General features: G+C 55.1%; 1 protein-coding gene across 5 annotated transcripts in view; it reads left to right on the top strand.

Annotated features, from left to right (window-relative positions):
• ALPL (alkaline phosphatase, biomineralization associated) overlaps positions 1-20,619 on the top strand; it is a 68,596-nt gene extending 47,977 nt beyond the window's left edge. For 4 of the 5 annotated variants that reach the window (XM_054546740.1, XM_054546741.1, XM_054546744.2 and 1 more), the window contains 10 exons: positions 2,859-2,978; positions 3,330-3,445; positions 5,344-5,518; positions 6,275-6,450; positions 10,331-10,474; positions 12,495-12,564; positions 15,819-15,953; positions 17,880-18,071; positions 18,778-18,897; positions 19,606-20,619. In XM_054546740.1, the coding sequence (XP_054402715.1) occupies positions 2,859-2,978; positions 3,330-3,445; positions 5,344-5,518; positions 6,275-6,450; positions 10,331-10,474; positions 12,495-12,564; positions 15,819-15,953; positions 17,880-18,071; positions 18,778-18,897; positions 19,606-19,871 (1,514 nt within the window). In that variant the 3' untranslated portion in view covers positions 19,872-20,619. The remainder of the gene's footprint in view (positions 1-2,858; positions 2,979-3,329; positions 3,446-5,343; positions 5,519-6,274; positions 6,451-10,330; positions 10,475-12,494; positions 12,565-15,818; positions 15,954-17,879; positions 18,072-18,777; positions 18,898-19,605) is intronic. The other variant, XM_054546743.1, reaches the window with a different exon arrangement.
• Positions 20,620-23,332: the final 2,713 nt, after the last annotated feature.

Here is a 23,332-nt window from a genome sequence, read left to right as displayed (position 1 = left end):
TACAGAAAAGGGCACTGATCTTAAATACATAGCATGAAAAATTTTTGACATATATTTATACTCGTGTAACCACCACCCAGATCAAGACAGAACATTTCTGGTCATGGGGCATCTGGGCTTCCCTGTGCCAACCCCCTCCCAAAGCCAGAGGAGATGTCCATGCTTACATTGGCCACCAGAGACTCGCTTTGCCTGTTTTGAGCTTCATATAAATGGAATCATACAGTATGTACCGATCAGTGCCCTTTCCCCGGCATTCTATCGTGAGCATTTGCACATATCATTTAGTAGTCTCCAAAAACAATGGCCTCTTGGAATCCAGTTGTCCAGAGCCATCGTTGCTTAAACCAGACTCCAAACCCTTCTCAGGGACAGGCCCTGGGTGGCTCTGGTGAAAAAGACAAGGACTCTGTCCTTGTGGGACTGCAGTCTAGAGAGAACAAGCACTCGACCGAGCAGGGGACCTGGTGGCAGAGCCTGGGCTGAACAAGAGCAGCAGGTGTGGGGTGGGCTGATGTCAGCCCAGCCCCGGGACCTCCAAGCTGTTAAGTCAGGGACAGGTTGTAGCGGGTCAGCATGGGTAGAAGGTCTTCGCCACCCAATGGCACCCAACTGGCCAAAGAGGCTCCATGACCAACAGCACCGTGGTGTGTTTTGAGGAAGGCGGGAGGGAGGTTGGAACCAGCCTGGGCCTGGGGGACCTCCGAGCAAAACCCCTGGCCCTGGCCTTGCCCAGACTTTATCTCGTGTCATCCTAGAACTGCCCGTGGATAGCTACGGGTGTCCCATTTCCTGGGGCAGAAACTCTTGTCCAAAGGCACCCTCTCGGGCAGAAGGGCCAAGGTGCCCCCAATTCCCAGTGTGTGGGACGTCTGAAATTGATGCCTTCAGCAGACACTTCCAGAAGAGAGAGGGTGGAACTGGGGCTGTCAGGATGAGGGCAGTGGGCTGAGGGATTGGGGTGGTGGTGATGTAAGGGGAGGCCTCTTGGGGAGGGGCGTGGGGTGTGCTTGGGTCCAAGGCTAGAGGTGCATTGCAGCATCCTGCTGGCTCCTCGCCTGTGCTCTGCGCCTATGCTAGGCTGCGGCAGAGCCACAGCGACGCATGAGTTTCCAGTTCTCCCACTTGGGGCCCTAATCTCAGGCTCTCCATTTCCTAATGTGGAGGAGACACTGGTGCCCACCCACCAAGGCAGTTGAGAGGAATAAGAGAAGCTGTGTGGGGGGTCCCTGGCATCTCGCCCACAGCCAGTGCGTGTGTGAGGAAGGAGGGCTGTTCTTCACCCACGGCCACCCCGGGAGCCAGGCACGCGTCGGAGCTGGGCCAAAAGATGAGAATTGTGTCCCCAGCCCACGAACATACTACACGGCCTTGGACGAGACCCTCCCACTCCTGACCTCGCCTCCGTTCTGTGCAGTGGGAGCCTCGAAAGAGGAAACCGCTAGGGGGGCTCCTCTCTAGGCTTCTGAGCAGATCTGATAGGGCCCTGGGACAGAGGGGAGCCCCGCAGACTCTGGGAGGGACTCCAGCTCCCATGGCCAGGATCCTGGTCCAGCCCTGGAGACGGGATAATGGGGGTGGGAGGCAACTTTTGAGCCTTTCCTGTGGGTCAGGTGTGTCACTTGCCTTATCCGGCCCAGTCCTTAGAGCGATCCTGAGGGGATGATGCCAGCAATGTCGTTTAACAGGGGAAGAGACTGAGGCTCAGGGAGGTGACAGAGCTAGTACTTGGAGCAGCTGGGGGTTTTTGTTTGTTTGTTTTTGAGACGGAGTCTCGCTCTGTCACCCAGGCTGGAGTGCAGTGGTATGATCTCAGCTCACTGCAACATCCGCCTCCCGGGTTCAAGCAGTTCTCCTGCCTCAGCCTCCTGAGTAGCTGGGACTACAGGTGCACACTGCCACGCCCAGCTAATTTTTTGTATTTCAGTAGAGACGGGGTTTCACCGTGTTGCCCAAGCTGGTCGCGAACTCCTGAGCTCAGGTGATCTGCCTGCCTTGGCCTTCCAAAGTGCTGGGATTACAGGTGTGAGCCACCATGCCCGGCAGCTGCAGTTTTAATTGAGGTCTGTCTGGCACTAAAGCTGTGGATTGGTTGCTGGACACACACACACATGAGAAAGAGTGAGAGAGAAAGAAGTGTTCTTAGTTCTCATTTTATCTCAAAACCATAAAGCCCCATCCAGAAGTCATTATCAGCCAAGAGGGATGGAGCGGGGGATGAGAGATGCAGAATGTCGTCCTTGATAACTAATCCTAACAAGAGTGAGATCACCTGGCTCCTTTAAATTTGACACATTAAGCAAAAGGCAAGCTTCGCTTTCCAGCACTGCTATTAACTCTGCCACCAAGTCAGGTTCCTGCTGAGCCTACTTTAATGAATAAGCTAAGCAGAGTTGATAATTGATGGCTGGCTATATCAGGGGATCCCTGCTGCTGGAAGGAGTTTGTTGAATAGGTTAAACATTACTCTCTTAATTGTGCTAGCACATTTCATTTGCTGCCTTAGCAGCTCATCTCCCTACTGGGTAGAAGGAATGAGCATGGGCTTTGGAGTGAAACCCAGCCCTGCCAGTGTCTGCTTGTGCTGTGTGGCCTTGGGCAAGTCACTCGTTGTCTCTGAGCCTTGGTTTCTTCATTCTGAGATGAGAGAAGAAGACCCCAGGGTCCACAGGCTTTTCTGGAGGATCTGGATGGCACATATTTATAAACCACAGGTGTGTTGTCTGGGTGGGCAACTATTGCACCCACCTCCAAGTTCAGGCATTCCAACCTAACCAATCAGAAGTGGGGGGATTTGTACGTCTGGGGATAGGAGGCTGTCCTCACCCCGCCAAGTAACTGCCTCTCTCTCTGTTTAGAGAAAGAGAAAGACCCCAAGTACTGGCGAGACCAAGCGCAAGAGACACTGAAATATGCCCTGGAGCTTCAGAAGCTCAATACCAACGTGGCTAAGAATGTGATCATGTTCCTGGGAGATGGTGAGGCCCAGGGGCCTGTGGGAGGGGTGGGACAGGACACCTAGCTAGGAGCCCCGGGAGCCAGGCTGAGTTGAAGGGGGCTGTGTTGGAGGGGCTAGAGCTCTGGAGGAAGGGTGTTTAAAAGGATGAGGGGCCAGGCTGTGGATTCAAGAGGCCTGCTCTGCCAGGCAGCCCCCTGAGGATCTGGGAGTGAAGGGAGAGAGGGGCTGCTCACTGACATTTACAGAGCCACGCCCGGTGCCAACTGCCCAAGCCTGCCTTGGTACCAAACTAGAGAGCTTCTGGGTACCCAAGTAGGCTGATTGGAGAGGCAGGAGCACGAGAGACTGAGGCCCCTGCTCCCCACTGCAGGGATGGGCGTCTCCACAGTGACGGCCGCCCGCATCCTCAAGGGTCAGCTCCACCACAATCCTGGGGAGGAGACCAGGCTGGAGATGGACAAGTTCCCCTTCGTGGCCCTCTCCAAGGTGAGCCCCATCCCCAAGCCCAGTTCAGGTCTGTGTAACCAGTATCCAGGTCGAGCATCTAAACATGACAGCAGCCAGAGGCCTCCTGACCCCCTGACCCCCCTCCATGCCCAAGCCCACTCCCGACCTGGAGCAGCCACCGCCCTGACTTCTGACACCATAGAATCACTGTACCTGCTTGCGTGTGTGTGTTTAGAGAGAGGGTCTTGCTCTGTTGCCCTGGCTGCAGTGCAGTGGTGCAGTCATAGCTCACTGCAGCCTCCAACTCCTGGGCTCAAGCCATCCTCCCACAGCAGCCTCCCGAGTAGCTGGGACTACAGGTGTGCACCACCACATCTGGATAATGTTTTAATTTTTTTGTAGAGATGGGGGTCTCTAATTCTTGGGCTTAAGCGATCCTCCAGCCTTGGCCTCCCAGTCTTGGGATTACAGGCGTGAGCTACCATGCACGGCCTATGTATGCTTTTTTTTTTTTTTTTTTTGAGACAGTCTTACTCTGTCTTCCAGGCTGGAGTACGGTAGCATGACATCAGCTCACTGCAACCTCTGCCTCCCGAGTTCAAGGGATTCTTCTGCCTCAGCCTCCCAAGTAGCTGGGATTACAGGCATGCGCCACCATGCCCGGCTAATTTTATTTTTAGTAGAGATGGGGTTTCACCCTGTTGGCCAGGCTGGTCTCGAACTCCTGACCCCAGGTGATCCGCCAACCTTGGCCTCCCAAAGTGCTAGGATTACAGGCATGAGCCACTGTGCCCGGCCTGTATACACTTTTGCATGAAGTTCTAGTTCATTCATTCTTTCCCGAGGCAGTTTGTGAAGTTAATTAGGCTATAGGCATACCTCAGCTATACTTCGGGTTTGGTTCCAGGCCACTGCAATAAAGCAAATATTGCAATGAAACAAGTCACACATTTTTTGGTTTCCCAGTGCATATAAAAGTTATGTTTGCATCCTACAGTAGTCTTTTAAGTGTGGGATAGCATTATGTCTAAAAAAAAGTATATACCTTAATTTAAAAATATGCTATTGCTAAAAAAACACTAATGAAGTGAGCTCATGTTGTTGGAAAAAATGATGCTGATGGACTTGCCTGACACAGGGTTGCCACAGATCTTCAATTTGTAACAAACACAGTGTCTGTGGAGTACACTAAAATGAGGTATGCCTGTACTGACGTGGGTTGTTCAAGGCAGTGTGCACTTCCAGGTAGCTATTGCTATTGGTGGCGGTGATAGTGGCGTTATGTAATAACCTCTGGACCCTGGGTCGGGCCCCAGGCTCACTTCTGAGGGAGTAGTGGGGACTATGGTGCCTTCTCTGCCTTCAAGGCGCTCTCAGGCCGGTGGAGAAGGGAGACAGGCAAATAGTTTCGGGGTCTCTGCTAAACATCCGGATGTAGGACAACCCTGTGATGGTGGCCATAGGGCAGGTGGCCGAGAAGTCAGTGCTGGTCTTGGCCCCACCCTTCCCCAGTCCCCTTCCCCCTCACTTTCACTACCCTATCCCCAGACCCCCGACTCCTTCAAGAAGGCCCCTCCCTCTCCCTTCTCCAGGACTCCCCTGCTCCCCAACCCCTCGCTGGCTCCTGCAGCCCCAGGCCCAGAGAGAGGCCTCCACTGACCCCACCTGAGCCCCACTCTTCCGCCGGACAGTTCTCTGTACTTTGGAGAGCTGAGGTCCTGCCCCAGTGCTGCCAGGGTGCAGGGAATGATGGCAGGAAGCAGGCAGCTAGGTAGTCCTGTGGCTCTGGGGGACTTCAGTGGGCAGTGGGCCTGGTCAAGTCTATAGGGTCCTCTCTGGTTCCTCTCGCCCCAGTCCCCGTGGTGTGAGTGGAGGCGGGGTGGGTGCCATAGGGGCGAAGGCCTGGCCATCTCCTGACTCTCCTCTCCCACCTGCAGACGTACAACACCAATGCCCAGGTCCCTGACAGCGCCGGCACCGCCACCGCCTACCTGTGTGGGGTGAAGGCCAACGAGGGCACTGTGGGGGTAAGCGCGGCCACTGAGCGTTCCCGGTGCAACACCACCCAGGGGAACGAGGTTACCTCCATCCTGCGCTGGGCCAAGGACGCTGGTGAGTGTGGGGAGCAGCAGGGGTGCAGGGCCAGCTTCGTGGCCTGTCTGGGCCTCAGTCTTTCTGACTGTGTCATGGGAAGGGGCTAAAAAAGGCTTCTCTGAGGGGCTCCCAGCTCTGATGTGCTGGGAGTCTGTAATATCCATGGGATGCCTTCCGTGACAGGGGAGGCTGAGGGTTCGGGGTTCACTCAGTGGTGGGTTCTGGTCCCAGTTCATTTCCCTGAGTCGATTCTTCATTTGACTATAAAATGGGTGGGAACGTAGCCCCCTCGTAGGTTTGGTGTGAGGAGGGAGAAGTCAGCCCAGGGCTAGCCTGTGGGGTGCAGTCCATGGCCACGCCCCTTCCCTCCTCGGATTTGGGAGGCCCAGCCCATGCCCCCAGGAGCTTTAGTCAGGGGCCAAGGCCAAAACACAGGTGACAAGGCCAACATAGAGGTGACAGAGCCACAGTCCACTTGAGATCCCTCAGGAGTCCTGTGGGCACCTTGATGAAGGGGAGGACTCCAGCCCAGGTGCTCACATCTCAAAGGCCTTCGGGGTGAGGGGAGAGGGTTCCAGAGGCAGTGTTCTGGCCGCTCGGCTACTTGGAAGCCACTGCCAGACACCTACTGCTGTGGATGGGGAAACTGAGACCCGGGCAATCCTCAGAACTGAAAGGCGGCCTGTCTTTAGTGGGGAGGGGGAGGGGAGGGAGGAGGCCGCTGGGACACCCCGATCTGTGGATAAAACCAAACCCGCCCCTCCTGCACCCCAGGGAAATCTGTGGGCATTGTGACCACCACGAGAGTGAACCATGCCACCCCCAGCGCCGCCTACGCCCACTCGGCTGACCGGGACTGGTACTCAGACAACGAGATGCCCCCTGAGGCCTTGAGCCAGGGCTGCAAGGACATCGCCTACCAGCTCATGCATAACATCAGGGACATTGACGTGAGTGCTCGGGGGCAGCCGGGCAGGGACAGGGCGAGGCGGGGCCTCTGGTGGGCAGGAGGCCTCAGGCCCAGGCTGGCCCGGAGAAAGCAGCCTGGCCTGGCTCCCCACACACCTGGGAGGCTCCCAGCCCATTAGGGGATTTGCGGTTGGGCAGGCAGGCACTGTGGGATTTCTCTGCGGTGGGGCTGCGGGGTGAACTCTCATATGACCGCCACCACACCCCAAGAACCAGGCACCCAGGGATGATTCTATAAATTGAAACCTGGTGCTGTGCCCACCTCTGCCCCCCACTACACAGGGAGGTGGTGATGGCCAAGTGTCGTCTGCCTGCCCTGCGTATTCACATGGGCACAGATGGGTACATATCTGTACACTCAACCACCAGCATGCCCGGCAAAGAGCTGGTGTGTACAGTGGTTGGTTAGTGCCAGCTCTCGTGTTTAAACTTCCGAGTTCCAGACCTTGCCCTGCGTGTTGCTAGCTGTGTGACCTTGGCTCAGTTACTTAACCTCTCTGAGGCTTCCCTTTCACAACTCCTTTGTGAACTCTATCTGCCTCATAAGCTTATGCCAAGAACTGATTAAGATAATCCCTGTGGAGCTCAGCACGGGACCTGAGGCCTAGCGAGTGCCCAGAAGGTGGTGGCGCTTACGCAGGAGCCACATGTCCTCGCCCTGAAACACACTTCAACAAACTGAGTTGACTCATGGAGGCAGAAGTCATCCATGTGACACTTACTCTCTGTTCTTAAGTGAGAATGCCCAGTTCGTTCCTTTTCAGGCTTTTATTGCCTACTGTGGGGGACTGCTGAGGCGATCTGGGGACTTCTGCCCCTTGAGCCTGGAATGGGGATTCGGTGAGGGGCAGAGAAAGCCCCCCCGCCCACCTACGCCTCACCTCTTTCTCTCCACCACCAGACAAACTCACCTGCCTTCAGCCCTCCATGCCCTGCCCCCCACAAATTTCTGGGGGCCACTTGGCCCCTCTACAGTAGAGACCCACGTCTGCCCTTTTCCCAGCATGGTGGATTAAGTACCCCCTTTCAGGACACACAGTGCTGTTGGCCCCTTTCAGTGAGCACACATCTGAGGCCAAGCCACTTATCCTGGCTTGCCTTCACCTGACACATGGCCTGGGGCGAGTCCCTTCCCCTCCCTATGCCTCGGTTTCCCCACCTGTGCAGCAGGAACAGAGAGCCACACTTGCTTGCTCCCAGGGCCGTGGGAGGCCGTGATGAGGTCATGGATGTGAGAACATTTGTTGTACAGGCACGGGGTATAATTATATGGGGACTGCTCCTCAGAGGGGTTTGTCAGGGACAGCCTGAGCAGGGGACAGGAACTTGAAGGAAATTCGAGGGGAGGGAAGAGATGTTTCAGGTGAGGGGGTGGGAGATGAGGAGCGGGGGCCACAGGGGCCACGTCAAGGGGCACAAGCCAGGGAGTGAGTGAGGAGGGAGGACCTGTGTGAGGATCCCTTTCTTTCCTCCTCTTCCTTTCCCTCCCAGCCCCACCTGCCTGTCCATCACCACTCCCCCAAAAGCCTCCCAGTCCCCAGACTGTACATGAAACAAAAATCCTGGTGTCCACCCTGAAAATAAATACTGTTGCTTAAAAAAAAAAGAAAGAAGAGAAAGAAAGAAAGAAAGACACAAACCCAAACCCCAAAGCCAAACAGCAAGTCTGTTATTTGGGAGTTTAATGAGCCCGTGTGAAGTCGCTGCCGGGCTGGAAACGATGAGGCTCCCTGCAGCAAGATTGGGGGCTTCGTTTTCCACTCTGAAGATGCCAAGAGGTCAGGTTCTGTGGGAACAGTTGCGGGGGGGGCAAGGGACCCGTGACCTGGGGTCCCCTTCTCCTTCTTCCCCTCCCAGCCCGCCCTGCCCCCTGAGCTCCTGGCTGCAGCTGAGAGCAAGGACTCTGCCTCTCTGAACCACTTGTCCCCCCACTCCTTCTGGCAATAGAAATGCCTTCCAGTGGCAGCCACCCCCTGGGTGCTGGGAACTTCCCTGGGTGACTGCCTTTCCTCCTATGATGGGTCTGTGGATGGATGTTAGTTGCATTTTATTTATTATTATTATTATTATTTTGAGACGGAGTCTCACTCTGTCTCTAAGGCTGGAGTGCAGTGGTGCGATCTTGGCTCACTGCAACCTCCACCTCCCGGGTTCAAGCGATTCTCCTGCCTCAGCCTCCTGAGTAGCTGGGATTATAGGCGCACATCACCACGCCCAGCTAATTTTTTTTTTAAATTTTTAGTAGAGACGGGGTTTTGCCATGTTGGCCAGGGTGGTCTCAAACTCTGGACCTCAGGTGATCCACCCGTTTTGGCCTCCCAAAGTGCTGGGATTACAGGCGTGAGCCATCGTGCCTGGCCTATTTTATTTTATTTTTGAGACAGGGTCTCGCTCTGTTGCCCAGGCTGGAGTGCAGTGGCGTGATCATGGCTCTCTTCAGTCTCAGCCTCCTAGGCTCAAGTGCTCCTCCTGGCTCAGTCCCTTGAATAGCTAGGAGCACAAGCCTGTACCACCATACCCGGCTAAGTTTTGAAACAAATTTTATTTGTATAGACAGGGTCTTGCCATGTTGTCCAGGCTGGTCTCAAACTCCTGGCATCAAGTGATCCTCCCGCCTCAGCCTCCCAAAGTGCTGGGAATACAGGCATGAGCCACCGCGCCTGGCCAGTTGCATTTTATGGATAGGAAAACTGGGCTCAGAGAGTTTAGGTGGCAGGCCCTTGGTCAGTAGGCAATAGAGTCAGGGTTCAAACCCAAGTCTGACTTCAAAGCTCACGGCCTGGAGCCAGGCTGGTCCTGGGGCACCTCTCCCACCTCTCCTGCCATCGTGTGCTCCTGGCCCCCTATGCATTCCACAAAACCTAGGTTCCAAGGTGGGAGACAGAGTGGAGGATAGAGCAAGGGACCTATGCGATGCAGGCCTGGAATGGTGGATCTGGGGCCAGTGTCAGCCAGGCTCTGCACTCCCAAGGTGTCAGCCAGGGGCAGTGGCCCGGGCTGGCGCCCGCGGTGACAAGAGAACACTAGTGTGGTGGTCACCGCAGGCGGCTGCTGTTATGCTCTTGGCCCTATTTTAAAAATAGTCAGGACTTCAAACATGGACTCCCAAGGAAAACAAACAGTCCCGCGTCCGTCTGCCCGCACACACCAGCTGGTGGGTAAAATTAGCCTGGTGGTGACTACAGAGCCGTGAGGCCCGGCCCCGCTGTTTGCCCAGGCTGCGGTGGGCTGGCTCCCAGCTGTGGGCTGCCCCAAAGACCTCCCTGACTGGAGCCTCTCCCTGCACGCATTCAGCCTTTCACCGTGGGAGAGGAGGCTCCGGGAGTCCCTGCCCTCAGCTGCATGAATACAGCAGGGCCCTAGTGCCATAGCTGGAAAAGCCCTGGGTTTGAATCCTGACGCTGCCACTTCCTGGCTCTGTGGCCTTCGGGGGAAAAAACCCATTTCTGTGCCCATTTTTTTAGTTGGAAAACAGGTGACCAGGGTTTGTTGCAGCCTTGGTATGAAGTTGAGTCAGAATGTATCTTAAATGCTTAGTGCCTGACACACAGGGAACGCTCTGTAAATGGTCTGATTCTTATTCAAGTGGGAGTTCTATGGATTCCGGGAAGCCAAGTAAGGTAAGTTATCAGCTCCTCCAATATCCCTAGAAGCGCCAAACCACCGTCCCAATAGACTCGTGATTTCATCTCCCTACGCTGGACAAGTAAGACCCAGAGATGACTGAGGCCTGGCTCACCAGGCTGGGAAAGTGTCCACACCATCCCCAGAGACTCCAGGAGTCCAGGTTCCAAGCCGAGGTCACTGGGGCTTCTGGGCATCTTGGAACCCTGCAGAAGTGATGGCTCCTGTCTCTTTTAGGTGATCATGGGGGGTGGCCGGAAATACATGTACCCCAAGAATAAAACTGATGTGGAGTATGAGATTGACGAGAAAGCCAGGGGCACGAGGCTGGACGGCCTGGACCTCGTTGACACCTGGAAGAGCTTCAAACCGAGACACAAGGTAGCCTGTGCTGGGGCCATGTGGCTGCAGAGGTGGCCTGTGATGGGGAGAGGCTTGTGACCCCCGCTCTGAAGCTCTGTTGTCCTCTGTAGAAAGGGCATCGGAAATCTTTCCTCCATGGGCTCAAATGGCCTAAGAGATATACAAGCGGTAGATAGTCGATGACTAATCATTTCCTTCCCTTGGAGGGGACACCAGAGAGAGGCGGACAGTGAGGAGGAGGCGGGGCCAGGGAATAACCTGCAAGGACATTCAGTCACCCTGAGCACCTATTGTATGTAGGCACCTGGCGGGGCATGTGTGAGGCACAGAGGCTGAGCCAGATGGCCAAGGAAACATGGAACGCTGTGTGCCTGCATGGGGGACGCCTGGCTCTGCAGGTGCCCTGGGGGGACAGACCACAGGGAGGGGCCAAGAAGCTCTGGGCAAGTAGGAGGACGGAGGGAGGAGGCAGCGCTGGATGGATCAGGGCAGGACATGGTTGGCTCCAGTGTGCAAGCCACGGAGGGAGCAGGGAAGCCTTCCACAGTGAGTCCCCCTTGGCTGGGGGTGGAATAGATTGGGGAAGGGAGGCTGGAGGGACCTCCAGAAGGACCCCAAGCTCCGGCTCCTCGGAGTGGCCTCTGGCCCTTTAAATCTGAGCTGCTGGCCTGTGGGCCTGGGGCAGCTGGGGTCTGGAAATGACTGTGGTCAGGGCTGAAGACAGTGGGGAGTAGCCTGGCAGCCACTTTGGTGTCACTCTGGGGTTGGGTTTCTGCAAGTTCCAGGACTGGCCCCTGGGGAGGCCTCGTGGGATGAGGCTGGGCCAAGAACGAGGTGGGGGTAGGGACTAGGGAAGGGCCCCCGTGGGGTTGGTGGGGGTGTGGGACTGAGTGGTTTTGAACTCTTTCCATCCCTTCTGAGTCAGCTCAGGCTGGGCCAGAGCCCCCTCCAAGCTCAAGCCAGAGAGACACCAGCCTCAGTTTCTCTACGTGGCACATGGGGCCAGAGCTTCGTCCTCCTTGCCCAGGCAGGGTGCTTACCCAGGAGCTCGGTCTAGACCTCTAAGACGGGGAAAAGGCGTCTACACCATGGCCCCGAGCCTGGCCACATTGGGTATCAGGTCCCATGTAGGCCCCACATCCCTAGAAAATCATGCCTTAAGAGTGGGTTTTAGAGTCAGTTTCACCTTTACCATTCAGTGGCTGTGTGGTCTGTGTGCCTCGGTGCCCTCATCTGTAAAGAGGGAATAACAGGAACAACCCTGGAGGGAGAGAGCACAGGAGAGCCACCTCCAGGAAGCAGGGGCTGGGGGGGTGTGGAGCCCCACTTTCTGAGCCTCTCTGCCCTCCTCCCCACAACAGCCCCTGAGGCTTGAAAAGCCACTGATCCCACTGTCATTGCCAAGAGAAGGCAGGGGGTCTTCTAAGGGCACACAGCAGATCCTTGGCAGTGCTGGGACCCCTGGTCCAGTCCCACATGGTGCCCTCTCCAGACCTGGCCTAGCTGGCTTCTTTCCGTGGACTTTATTCCCTGGGGAAACAGCCACACCTTTATCTCCCCTCCCAGATGGGGTCCCCAAAGCAGAGCTGGGGCTTTGCTTCCTCCCTGGCCCTCCACGGCCTCCAGAAAATAGCCCACGCCTGTCAGCACTCAAGGCCCCTGGAGACCTGTGCTTGGCTCTTCTTTGCCCCATGATCCCTCCTTCCTGGAATAGCCTTCCTGACCCTAGGCTGTTCAATTCCCACTTGTCCTCCAGGGACCCATTAGAACATCACCTCCACCAGGAAGCCCTCCCTGGTCCTGTGTCTGGGCTCACGGCCTCCCTGGGCTCTATCAGAATTCTCATCCCCTTGCATTATACATTATAATGGGCTATTGATTCATCATTTCTTGAGGTCAGGGATGGTGGGTCCTCAGGGAGAGATTTTTAAGTGAGGGAAGGAAACAAGTAAAGGCCTCAGACTCTGATAGCTGCTGGGGTCAGTCCTTCCGACTCTCCCTAGCCCCCGGCATGTGCTGACACAGCCCTTCCTCCTAGCACTCCCACTTCATCTGGAACCGCACGGAACTCCTGACCCTTGACCCCCACAATGTGGACTACCTATTGGGTAAGTGGACGGGGTGGAGTGGAGGATGCATGGCTCGGAGCCTCGTGGCCAGAGCTGCGTATGGCCAGCACCTGGGACAAGGCCCTAGCCTGACTCCCACTTAGGGGCCTCTGCCCTTGGGCTCCAGGACCTGGGAGAGGCAAGGAAGGGGGTTCTGGTTCCTGGAATTAGGCCTGAAATCTGCTGGCTGTGCAGGGGGATTAGCCCCATTGGGCACAAGAAGAAACTGAAGCTCAGAGAGGGGAGTGGCCTGTGGCGTGCGGCCCAGGCAAGTTTGAGCCCCGGTTGGGAACTGGGACTTAATGGCTCCTGGGCTATGGAGCCTGGGACCTGGAGTCAGCTCTGCTGTGTGCATGGCCAGGGCAGAAGCCAGCCAAGTTGTCTCTGCCCATCCTGACGATTGCCCTCCTCCCCAGGCAGTGAGGAGCAGGTGGTGAGGGCCCAGGGGCAGCTTCAGGTCTGGTTGGATGGGGCCCTGAGCACCACGATGCAGCTATCCGGGTCTTCTTTTCTAGCTGCCTGTAGTGCCAAGCAAGTGGTGGCAAAATCTCCTGCAGACATTTCCCAAGGAACACAGCTGCACGTCCTGGGTGTCATTAGAGGTTATGGGCTCAGAGCTGTGCACCTGGTGGGTCCCCCAGACACATGCACACAGCCTCTTGCTTTCCTGGGTCACATGGCACACACCCAGTACCACATGGGCTGTGCATGCACCTGTGTATCATGCTGGTTTTGCTCATGGATCTTAGAGCCAGAGTGCTGGGTTCAAATCCAGCTCTACCACCTCTAAGCTGTGTGACCTTGGGCAAGTGATTTTGCCTCTTTCTGCCTCAGTTTCCTCTTCTATAAAGTAGGGATAATGACGCTCCCATAAAATGGAGATAGTGATGGGGCTGGAGACAACCCCCAGGTTGTCATGAGCGTGACATGAACTTGTGTTGTATAAGTTATCTGTTGCTGCATAACAAATTATCTCAAAACTTAGGCCAGGTGCAGGCCGGGCATGGTGGCTCATGCCTGTAATCCCAGCACTTTGGGAGGCCAAGGCAGGCGGATCACGAGGTCAGGAGATCGAGACCATCCTGGCTAACAAGGTGAAACCCCGTCTCTACTAAAAAATACAAAAAATTTGCCGGGCGTGGTGGCGGACGCCTGTAGTCCCAGCTACTCAGGAGGCTGAGGCAGGAGAATGGTATGAACCCTGGAGGCGGAGGTTGCAGTGAGCCAAGATCGCACCACTGCACTCCAGCCTGGGCGACAGAGCGAGACTCCGTCTAAAAACAAAAAACAAAAAACAAACAAACAAAAAACTTAGGTCAGGTGCAATGGCTCGCGCCTGTAATCCTAGCACTTTGGGAAGCCAAGGCAGGTTGATCACTTGAGCCCAGGAGTTTGAGACCAGCCTGGGCAACATAGCGAGGCTTCAATTCTACAAAGAATTTTTTAAAACTGGCCAGGTGTGGTGGCACACACCTTTAGTCCCAGCTACTCAGGAGGCTGAGGTAGGAGGATCCACCTGAGCCCTGAGCCCAGGAGGTCGAGGCTGCAGTGAGTTGTGATTATGCCACTGCACTCCAGCCTGGGTGACAGAGCAAGACGCTATCTTAAAAAAAAAAAAAAAAGAAAGAAAGAAAACATTAGCCAGGTGTGGTGGTGCCAGCCACTCAGGAAGCTGAGGTGGGAGGCTTGCTTGAGCCCAAGAGTTCGAGGCCGCAGTGAGCTATGATCATGCCACTGCACTCCAGTTTGGGTAACAGAGTGAGACCCTGTCACAAAACAAAACTTAACAGTTTAAAACAAGAGTAAACATTTATGGCCTCAACTTCTTTGGGTCAGGAATCTGGGGATAGCTTAGCTGGGTCTCCCATGAGGTCATAGTCATCTGAAGGCTTGACTGGGGCTGGTGCTTCCAGGATGGTTCACTCACATGGCTGGCAAGTTGGTCTTGGCTGTTGGCAGGAGGCCTCAGTTCCTTGGCACATTGCTCTCTATAGAGCAGCTTGAGTGGCCTCATCACGTGGTGGCTGGCTTCCCACAGAGATCCAAGAGTATATAAACAGAAGCTAGAACATTTTATGCCCCAGCCTTGGAAATCGCACACCGTCATTTCAGTGGCATTGTATGGCATACAAAGGCTAGTGTGGGAGGAGACCACACAAGCGCGTGAATTCCGGGGGGCAGGGGTTATTGGGCACCATCTTGGAGGCTGGCTTTTGCCTGCTTCCAAAGCGCTAACAGCATGTGGCACCAAGTGAACGCTGTGTGCATGGGAGCTATTGTTTGTCTGTGTACACACTCACAGAGGGGCAGGGTGTTCTGGAAGGACACCAGAATCAGAAGCACCAGCATAGGACACGTGGAACTTTGTGCCATGGGCAGGGAACGGATCATTCTCCTTATGTCACAAGTGAGAAAATGGAGCCCAGTGAGCAGGAGGGACCATGATTCCAAACCTTCTGCTGTTTCGCTGCACAGGCCACCGTGCCCTTCAAACCCAACATGTAAATGCACACACACTCTAGCGGCCCCATCGAGTCCAGGCTGTGACTCTCTGCCTTGGGGCCACAGTGCTGTGTGCTGAGCCCTGCAGGCTGGAGGCAGACTGACTGATGGATTTGAACCCCAGGTCTGCCACTTCTCAGCTGACAACAGCAAGTTATGGAACACCTCTGGGCCTCAGTGCTCCTCCTCTGTAAAATGGGCATGGCGATCCCGCCGCACCATAGTGGTGGGAATGAAGATAAAGGAATTGGGGTGCGGAGGCTCACGCCTGTAATCCCAACACTTTGGGAGGCCGAGGTGGGCGGATGACCTGAGGTCAGGAGTTCGAGACCAGCCTGGCTAACATGGTGAAACCCTGTCTCTACTTAAAATACAAAAAAAAAAAAATTAGCCGGGTGTGGTGATGCATGTCTGTAATCCCAGCTACTCAGGAGGCTGAGGCAGGAGAATCACTTGAACCCGGGAGGCAGAGGTTGCAGTGAGCCGAGATCGCACCACTGCGCTCCAGCCTGGACAACAGAGTGAGACTCTCTCCAAAAAAAAAAAAGAAAAGAAAAAGGAAAAAAAAAGGAATTGGGGTCCTAATTCTGGGCCCACAAAAATCACCCAGATAAGGATCCTCCCAGCCACCATACTCTACCCCAAGTTGGCTGTGGGGAGCCTGCGTTCCCTGAGACACCCCAGCTTCCTTGGAGTCCTCCTAGCAGGGTCACAGCTTTTCAGCATCCACATCCTCCTGGCGTCCTCCTCAGGTCTCTTCGAGCCGGGGGACATGCAGTACGAGCTGAACAGGAACAACGTGACGGACCCATCACTCTCCGAGATGGTGGTGGTGGCCATCCAGATCCTGCGGAAGAACCCCAAAGGCTTCTTCTTGCTGGTGGAAGGTAGGGGTCCCAGGTCTGCTGAGAGGGGGCTGCTGGAAACACGGCCCTGGTGTCAGGATGGAGAAGTCCAGCTCTTAAAGGGAACCGACTGGTTTGGGGGTGAAGGAAGAGGTCCCTTTAGGAGAATGGGTTGTGGAAGGAGACGGGTGGCGCTGTAGACGCTCCCAGCCCAGCAAGCTGCTCTCCTTTGGGCGTGGAGATGCAAGTTAGGTTCAGCAGTCCAGGAAGGCTTCCTGGGAGAGGAGGCAGATTTCTCCCCTTTGGTAGTCTTTCTTGGAGACCTGGCCCTGGAGGGGCAAGCAGCCCCTCAGCCTCACTGCCTGGAAAAGCAAATCCGCAGGCCCCGGCTTTCCCACGCTGTGTGCTGACGTTCCCAGGCTCTTCCAGCGCCAGCCAGGGGCCTTGCAGACAGACCTGAATTCTTGGCCTGGCGCTGCCATCTGCTGGCGGTGTGACCTCTACCTGTGCACTTCTGTTATGTGAAGCCAAAAATAGCATCTGTCTCCTGGAGAGTGATTCGCCTCCATTGTGTTCAGAGACATACAGTACTTGGAACGGGGCCCAGTAAAGAATAAACCGTGTGTTTCTATTATTAGCCTTATTATGGCTACACAATAGTTAAGGCAGGAACAATAGGAAGTGTGAGGAAGTGATAAAGATTCCAGAAACCTTCCAGTGCCAACAGCCCTTGCCCACCGCAGTTCCTCATGTTGCCCTGCTGACATCGGTATGTATACACACACACACGTGCACACATGTGAACATGGTTGCACATATGCTCCCCACGCATACACACACGCTCAGCCCCTCCGCCTTCCAGAGGCAAGCGTCCGCCAGCCCAGCTTGGCTGCTTTCTTGCCAAACCCCGGGGTTCCCACTCGAGCACAGCGGTCTTGGCCTGGCCCCGAACAGGCCTCTGACGCCGAGGAGCCAGCCAGAAACCAGCGGTGGCGAGCACGGGGGCTCCCCCGGGAGCGGTTTCCTTTGTGAGCAAGGCCAGGATGGGCCGGCCAGGCCAGCTGCTCCCAGAGCCACAACAAAGGGAGGACCCACCCTGCCAGCCTGCCGGGCCGCCGCGAGGCTCAGGCTGGTGGGAACAGAGGGCTGCCTGGCGCCCAGGACCCTCCAAGCTGGGAGTGTCCACCAGGCAGCGCCCTCCCGTTAGCGAGGGAGGTGTTCCTTTAAGGTCACAGAGCCCTCGGCCGCTGGGCCAAGCCTCCAGCCAGGCCCCTGCACTCACCCCGACGTGGGAGGCGGAGGCGGAGGCTGCGGGGGTTCAGGCTTCGGCAGGGCTTTGTGGAACCTGCCACAGGCACTGCCCAGGCACTGGGAACTTTCACCACCTCTGGGAGCTCTGTGCTTTCTTTTTAGAGGGGATGATTTGAGGTAGAGATGAAAAACGGGGTTAGGACGAGTCACACCTGAATTCACATCCTGGCAAATCCCACCGTGGGCTACCCCACACTAGGCCTCAGTTGCTCCATCTGTCAACAGGACCGATCATATTCCTGTCTGCCCAGCATTGCTGTTCAGGGGAAAAGAGACATGGGTGTGTCGTGCCTGGCACGTTGTAGGGATTCCAGCATGCCCCCTTCCCTACCTCCCAAAGGCTTCAGTGCCTCCTTCAAGCAACTAGAGACAGTGCTGGGAGGGGCGGTGGGAAGAGTACAGCTTCCCGGCCTGGTGAATTTGATTACACATCTGGACTTTGCAGCCCCCACGCGTGTGCCTTTGGCCCCGGGGCTGTCCCTCTCTGGCCTCCGTCAGGTTGAATGGCTGCGTAAAATGCCTAGGCTGTGGTGCCCGGCGAAGGTTCCTGTCCTTCCCTAGCTAACAAAGGTTAATCCAGCAGCAGTGTCGTGGGGCTGGGGAGCAGATCTTCCTCCCCTGCTCCCTCACCCGAGGCCTTTGCCTTGGTGTCCCCAGGAGGCAGGATTGACCATGGGCACCATGAAGGCAAAGCCAAGCAGGCCCTGCACGAGGCGGTGGAGATGGACCGGGCCATCGGGCAGGCAGGCAGCTTGACCTCCTCGGAAGACACTCTGACCGTGGTCACTGCGGACCATTCCCACGTCTTCACCTTCGGTGGATACACCCCCCGTGGCAACTCTATCTTTGGTAGGTGGGCCTTCTTTGGGGTGGACACTCCTGGGGTCTCCTGTCTACCCACCTGGGAGCAGGAGTGGGTGGGAGAGCCAGCGAGCCCAGAGCATGGTGGGGACTCGATGACAAGTGGGTGAGGCGGGGGAGTGAGCTGAGTGGTGGTCGGGTGGACAGGCAGGTGGGTGGATGGATGGCCACATTGACCATGGCTGGGCGAGAATGTGGATAGATGAATGAGAGAGGATGGCTGGCTAGATGATGGATGGATGGATGATAGATGGATGGATGGCTGGATGGATGATGGATGGATGATGGGTGGCTGGCTGGATGATGGATGGATGGATGGATGATGGATGGATGGATGGATGGATGATGGATGGATGGCTGGATGATGGATGGATGGATGGATGATGGATGGATGGATGGATGGATGGATGGATGATGGCTGGATGGATGATGGACAGATGGATGATGGATGGATGGATGGATGATGGATGGATGGATGGACGGACAGATGAATGGGAGGGACATGGGTACAGTGAAAACTGGAGAATGGTTAGTTGCAAGTAATAAGGTTTAGAAGGTGGCTTCATGGAGGCATTGCAGGGCCCTTCAAAGAAGATCCCAGGGGTTACCAAGCCACCAAGGAGCCTAATCTGGGGGCTGAGGACTGTACTCCTGGTGCCCCAACATGACCCCTGAAGACCCCCTCCCTGTGCAGGTCTGGCCCCCATGCTGAGTGACACAGACAAGAAGCCCTTCACTGCCATCCTGTACGGCAATGGGCCTGGCTACAAGGTGGTGGGCGGTGAGCGAGAGAATGTCTCCATGGTGGACTACGGTGAGACCCTCCAGGACCCAGGGCCGGGAGGGGACACGGCACCCCTCGGGGACGGGCTTGGGAATAGGGTGTCAGCTTGTGGTCAAGGTCAGGGGTCTCAGAATGACTGGGACTTGAGTCAGAACAACCTCAGTTTGAATCGCCTTCTACAATCTAGCAGCTCTGAGACTTTGGGCGTGTGACTTCACCTTTCTCTGCTTCAGTTTCCTCTCTAAAAGGGTTCTACCTTTGACGGTTGTCTGAAGGACCAAATGGGTCTGATGAGCTTAGCATAGTGCCTGGCACAAGCAGGTGCTCAATATTTTATACTCATTTTTCTTGGCCCTGTAATATTCCAGTATACAAGACTTTGCAGTTAGTTCATCCCATCCCATATCATTCATTCTTTCTTGATACTCCCAGTGGTTCCAGGGGGTCTAAAGATGCAGCAATGGTAAGAGTCTCCCCCTCAACTCTCCCTGCTAATCCAAGCAGCCCAAATGAGGTTAATTTTCTCTGTTGGGGGTTGAGAATGCAGACTCCTGTGTCAGAACAGGCTCAGGTTCAAATCCTGTGGCCTTAGGCAAAATGACTTTCCCACATTGAGCCTCCTTTTCCTCTTCTATGAAATGGGAGCATTCAAGCCAGCCTGGAAGGGAGATGGAAAAGCTGCGTGTGCAGCGCCAGGCCCCTGGCAGGCTCTCAGCAGGCGTTTCTCCTGGCCCACAGCTCACAACAACTACCAGGCGCAGTCTGCTGTGCCCCTGCGCCACGAGACCCACGGCGGGGAGGATGTGGCCGTCTTCTCCAAGGGCCCCATGGCGCACCTGCTGCACGGCGTCCATGAGCAGAACTACATCCCCCACGTGATGGCATATGCAGCCTGCATCGGGGCCAACCTCGACCACTGTGCCTCTGCCAGCTCGGCAAGCAGCCTTGCTGCAGGCCCCCTGCTGCTCGCGCTGGCCCTCTTCCCCCTGAGCGTCCTGTTCTGAGGGCCCAGGGCCTGGGCACCCACAAGCCCGTGACAGATGCCAACTTCCCACTCCCCAGTGCTGCCCACTGCCTGGCAGCCCACCCCTCAAGGGGCAGGGAGGTGGGGGTCTCCTCAGCCTCTGCAACTGCAAGAAAGGGGACCCAGGAAACCAAAGTCTGCCGCCCACCTCGCTCCCCTCTGGAATCTTCCCCAAGGGCCAAACCCACTTCTGGCCTCCAGCCTTTGCTCCCTCCCCGCTGCCCTTTGGCCAACAGGGTAGATTTCTCTTGGGCAGGCAGAGAGTACAGACTGCAGAAATTCTCAAAGCCTCTTATTTTTCTAGCAAACGTATTTCTCCAGACCCAGAGGCCCTGAAGCCTCCATGGAACATTCTGGATCTGACCGTCCCACTCTCATCTCCTTCCCTCTGGAACCCCCCAGGCCCTACCATGCTCATGTCCCTGTCCCCAGGCCCAGCCCTCCTTCAGGGAAGATGAGGTCTTTCTCCTCAGGACAAGGCCTTGCTCACTCACTCACTCCAAGGCCACCAGGGTCCCAGGAAGCCGGTGCCTGGGTGGCCATCCTACCCCACGTGGCCCAGGCCGGGAAGAGCCACCTGGCAGGGCTCATGCTCCTGGGCTCTGAACACACATGCCAGCTCCTCTCTGAAGCGACTCTCCTGTTTGGAACGGCAAAAATTTTTTTTTTCCTCTTTTTGGTGGTGGTTAAAAGGGAACACAAAACATTTAAATAAAACTTTCCAAATATTTCTGAGGACAGAGCTGAGTCTTTGTGGTCAGTGAGAAAAAGACTGAAAGAAGCTTATTTCTCTGGGAAGAACTGGCCTCAGGGCCCAGGGTACAGGTGGGTTGGACAGGGTGGAAAGGCCTTCTGCTGTCCTGGGGGCTTCACACTCCCTACCTGTGCCACTTTGGACACATTGGTTTGTGTCTCAGTTTTCTTGTCTGTGAAATGGGAGACAACCCCCTTCTGGGTTGTTGTGAGGATTAAAGAGGAGGGTGGGTGCAATGGCTCACACCTGGAATCCCAGCATTTTGGGAGGCGGGGGCAGGTGGATCATTTGAGGTCAGCAGTTCAAGACCATCCTGGCCAACATGGTGAAACCCTGTCTCTATAAAAAATACAAAAATTAGCCAGGCATGGTGGCGCGCACGCCTGTAGTCCCAGCTACTCTGGACGCTGAGGCAGGAGAATCGCTTGAACCCAAGAAGCAGAGGTTGTAGTGAGCCGAGACAGCGCCACTGCACTCCAGCCTGGGTGATGGAGTGAGACTCTTGTCTCAAAAAAAAAAAAAAAAAGATAAAAGAGGAGTGCCTGTGTGCCCAGAAACCCACAGCAAGGAGGACTTCAGGGGCCCAGTGGCAGCCCGGCTGCATGATACCCACAAACAGCACTACATACCTTGGCCCATTTCATTCATTCAACAAATACAGACTACATGCTAGGTAGTCTGTATGGTATTAAGTCTTAAGAATTGTTGGCCGGGTGCTGTGGCTCACGCCTGTAATCCCAGAACTTTGGGAAGCCGAGGCAGGTGGATCATCTGAGGTTGGGAGTTCGAGACCAGCCTGGGCAACATGGAGAAACCCCATCTCTACTAAAAATACAAAATTAGGTGTGCCTGTAGTCCTAGCTACTCGGGAGACTGAGGCAGGAGAATCGCTTGAACCTGGGAGGCAGAGGTTGCGGTGAGCCGACATTGTGCCATTGCACTTCAGCCTGGGCAATAAGAGTGAAATTCCACCTCAGAAAAAAAAAAAAAAAAAAGAATTTAGTGTCGAACATGACAGACAGAAGGCTGAACAGACAGAGAACATGACAGACAGAAGGCTGAACAGACAGAGAACATGACAGACAGAAGGCTGAACAGACAGAACATGACAGACAGAAGGCTGAACAGACAGAGAACATGACAGAAGGCTGAACAGACAGAGAACATGACAGACAGAAGGCTGAACAGACAGAACATGACAGACAGAAGGCTGAACAGACAGAGAACATGACAGACAGAAGGCTGAACAGACAGAGAACATGACAGACAGAAGGCTGAACAGACAGAGAACATGACAGACAGAAGGCTGAACAGACAGAGAACATGACAGACAGAAGGCTGAACAGACAGAGAACATGACAGACAGAAGGCTGAACAGACAGAGAACATGACAGACAGAAGGCTGAACAGACAGAGGGCTCCTTGTCCTGACAAAGCATCAGCCTAGCTTAGCAAATGTGATCTTTCCATTTCTGATATTCACACCTTGGTACTACACTCAGGCCTGCAGCTGACCTTGTTGGGATACAGACTTGTCCAAGTTTGCTCCTCTTGCTTCATTGAAATGAAAATTCCTTTAATAAGGATAACAATCATGACGATTAACACTGATCATTTACAACATGCCAGGTCTGTGCTTGACGCTTTCTGTGGATTCGTTGCATTTAATCCTCATTGGAAATAGGCCCCCATCATCACATGTATAGATGAGGGCCCTGAGGGTTCGGGAAGTGAGGTGATTGCCCAAAGGCCCCCAAGCTGTGGAGCTGGTATTTGAAGCCAGGTGTGTCCTATTCCAAAGCTCCTGTACTTAATACCATCCTTTATTTGGTTATAACACACTTCAGACCTCCTGTCAACCAGGTCCTGAAGTAGACAATACTGATGACTCATGACATACACCAGTTAAATATAAACTCAGGAAGATGAGAAACCGTATGTCAGAAGTGGACTTCTTCAGGATTGAAAATGCTAACTAAGCAGATTTGTCTCTGAGCTTCCTAGCAGTCCTGACAAAAAAGGGAAGCACAGCCAAGCTGACGCTGGGATAAAAGATGAAACTATAGGCCAGGCACAACAGTGCATACCTGTAATCCCAGCACTTCGAAAGGCTGAGGTGGGAGGATTGCTTGAGGGCAGGAGTTCAAGACCAACCCCAACCTGGGCAACATAGCGAGACCCCGTCTCTACAAAAAATAAAAAAATTAGCCAGGTATGGTGACACGTGCCTGTAGTCTAGCTACTTGGGAGGCTGAGGCGGGAGGATCACTAGAGCCCAGGAGTTAGAGGCTGCAGTGAGCTATGATCATGCCACTGCACTCCAGGCTGGGTGAAGGAGCAAGACCTTGTCGCTAGTTAAAAAGAAAATAAACAGGGCCGGGCACGGTGGCTCATGCCTGTAATCCCAGCACTTTGGGAGGCCAAGGCAGGTGGATCACGAGGTCAGGAGATCGAGACCATCCTGGGTAACACTGTGAAACCCCATCTCTACTAAAAATACAAAAAAAAAATTAGCCGGGCTTGGTAGCGGGTGCCTGTAGTCCCAGCTACTCGGGAGGCTGAGGCAGGAGAATGGCATGAACCAGGGAGGTGGAGCTTGCAGTGAGCCGAGGTCGTGCCACTGCACTCACTCCAGCCTGGGTGACAGAGCGAGACTCCGTCTCAAAAAAAAAAAAAAAAAGAAAAGA

The sequence above is a fragment of the Pongo abelii genome, chromosome 1 (assembly GCF_028885655.2).
Source record: "Pongo abelii isolate AG06213 chromosome 1, NHGRI_mPonAbe1-v2.0_pri, whole genome shotgun sequence".
In the NCBI taxonomy this organism is placed as follows: domain Eukaryota; kingdom Metazoa; phylum Chordata; class Mammalia; order Primates; family Hominidae; genus Pongo; species Pongo abelii.
This window is presented reverse-complemented; position numbering and strand designations above follow the sequence as displayed.